The 2,723-nt window shown below is 51.2% G+C and overlaps 1 protein-coding gene across 1 annotated transcript in view; it reads right to left on the bottom strand.

Annotated features, from left to right (window-relative positions):
- LOC112077531 (filamin-A-like) overlaps positions 1-269 on the bottom strand; it is a 24,654-nt gene extending 24,385 nt beyond the window's left edge. The window contains exon 1 of the mRNA XM_024144030.2: positions 75-269. Within this exon, the coding sequence (XP_023999798.2) occupies positions 75-178 (104 nt within the window). The 5' untranslated portion in view covers positions 179-269. The remainder of the gene's footprint in view (positions 1-74) is intronic.
- Positions 270-2,723: the final 2,454 nt, after the last annotated feature.

Raw genomic sequence — 2,723 nt, 5'->3', positions numbered from 1 at the left:
TGACCAGGAAGGGGCTGTTAGGGATGAGTTACGTACCGTGACCAGGAAGGAGCTGTTGTGGATGATTTACGTACCGTGACCAGGAAGGGGCTGTTGGGGATGAGTTCCCCTCCAAAGCGAATGCAGATACAGTAATCTCCAGGCTGGGGGGCGGTGTAGAAGATATCAAAGGTTCCATCCTCGTTCTCCACCACGTCTACATCTAACTCCACCCCTTCTGGGGTACACACACTGCACGTCACCTAGAGAGGAGAGAAGAGGGAGGGAGTGGAGAGGCACATGGACTACAACCCAGAGGAAGGCGACAGAATACATGTGGATAACCACACTAAAAACCCTGGCTCCACTTGGCCTCAATTTTACATTTTAATCCTGATCCACTCCTTTATTCACTTTGTTTTTATCAGTTTCATTTTTCATTCATCCCAGCATCACATACAAACCACATGGTGAGGGGAATTACAACGGACCAGTGCAATACAAGGTAAACACCTTCATAAACAAACTACAAACCTAACCCTAACTCTAACTCTAATTCTAACCCGAACTCTAATTCTAATTCTAACCCTAACCCTAACTCTAATTCTAACCCTAACCCTAACTCTAAATCTCACCCTAACCCTAACCCTAACTCTAATTCTAACCCTAACCCTAACTCTAATTCTAACCCTAAATCTCACCCTAACCCTAACTCTAAATCTAACCCTAACCCTAACTCTAAATCTCACCCTAACCCTAACTCTAACTCTAATTCTAACCCTAACTCTAACTCTAATTCTAACCCTAACCCTAACTCTAAATCTCACCCTAACTCTAAACCATACAAATAGAAGAAACAGAATCGTTCTATGATGCCAACATCTGTTCATCTTCACCTTTCCTTTTCCAGCAGCCTTTGCATTCACAGTGATGACGGTCTGCTCGCCGCTCTGGATGGTCGTACCCACACCAGCTCCTGAGAGAGGTGGAGGGATGGAGGGATGGAGYGGTAGAGGGGTGGAGGGATGGAGAGATGGAGGAATGGAGGGGTAGAGGGATGGAGGGATGGAGAGATGGAGAGATGGAGGAGAGGAATGGAATGGGTAGAGGATGAGGATCGAGAGATGAGGGATGGCGAGAATATGGAGGGATGCGAGAAGATGAGGATATGGAGGAAATTGGAGGGGTAGAGGGTGGAGAGATGGGGAGATGAGGGATGGAGAGGATGCGAGGGATGGAGGGGTAGAGGGATGGAGGGATGGAGAGATGGAGAGGTGGAGGAGATGGAGAGGTGCGAGGAATGGAGAAATGGAGGGGTAGAGGGATGGAGGGATGGAGAGAATGGAGAGGTGGAGGGATGGAGAGGTGGAGGAATGGAGGAATCGGAGGGAGAAGGGATGGAGGATGGAGGGATGGAGAGATGGACGAGATGGAGGATGGAGGATGGAGAGGTATGGAGGGATGGAGGGGATGGAGAGGTGGAGGAATGGAGGAAATGGAGCGGGTAGAGGGATGGAGGGATGGAGACGATGGAGAGGTGGAGTGGATGGAGAGATGGAGGGATGGCAGAGATGAGGAATGGAGAGGGTAGAGGGATGGAGGGATGGAGAGATGGAGAGGTGGAGGGCAAGATGAGGAGAGCATGGAGAGGTGGAAGGAAAATGGGAGGAATAGCGAGGGGGATAGAGGTGATGGAAGGGAATGGAGAGATGGAGTAGGTGGGAGGATGGAGAGATGGAGGGATGAGAGATGGAGGAATAGGAAGGGGGTGAGGGATGGAGAGAGATGGAGAGGAGATGGAGGATAGAGTGGAGAAGGAGGAATGGAGCGAGAGGATGGAGGGATGGAGAGAGGAGAGATGGGAGGAGGAGGGATAGGAGGAGAGGTGAGAGATGGAGGAGGAGTGGAGAGGGATGGAGAGGATGAGGAGATGAGAGAGATGAGAGAGATGGAGAGATGGAGAGGAATGGAGAGATGGACATGGAATTGGAGGAATGTGAGGGATGGGGGAGCATGAGTGGATGGAGAGTGGAGGAAGAATGGAGAGATGGAGGAAGATGGAGAGATGGGAAGATGGAAATGGAGGGAGAAGGGATGGAGAGAGATGGCGAAGAGTGGATGAAGATAGGGTGGAAGGGGAATACAATAGAGAGTGAAGGGGATAAGGAGCGAGAGATGGAGAGATGGAGGAAATGGAGGAATGGAGGGATGGTAGGGAATGGAGAGAGAATGGGAGGAAGGTGGTGAGGGATGGAAAGATGGATTGGAGAGATGGAGAGGTGGAGGAATGGAGGGGTAGAGAGGGAGGAAAGCGATGGAGAAGATGGACGGGATGGACAGAGATGGAGCGATGGAGGGATGGAGAAGAGAGAGATGGAGGAAATGGAGGAATGGAAGGGATGGAGGGATGGAGAGATAGGAGAGGTGGAGGGATGGAGAGGTGGAGGGAGTGGAAGATGAGAGAGATGGAAGGATGGAGGAATGGAGGGATGAGGGGATGGAGAGATGGAGGGATGGACGATGGAGAGAGAGAGAGTGGAGGGATGGAGGGATGGAGGATGGAGAGATGGAGAAGATGGAGGGATGGAGGAATGGAGGGATGGAGGGATGAGAGAGATGGAGGGATGGAGAGATGGAGGGATGGAGGGATGGAGAGATGGAGGAGATTGGAGGGATGGAGGGATTGGAAAGATTGGGGGGAAATAGAGTCAGACACAGAGAATAAGTCTGAGACTCCCTCACCC

Source organism: Salvelinus sp. IW2-2015, unplaced genomic scaffold, assembly GCF_002910315.2.
Source record: "Salvelinus sp. IW2-2015 unplaced genomic scaffold, ASM291031v2 Un_scaffold4659, whole genome shotgun sequence".
NCBI classification, from domain to species: Eukaryota; Metazoa; Chordata; class Actinopteri; order Salmoniformes; family Salmonidae; genus Salvelinus; species Salvelinus sp. IW2-2015.
Note: the sequence above shows the minus strand (reverse complement) of the source record. Positions and strands in the feature narration are given on the sequence as shown.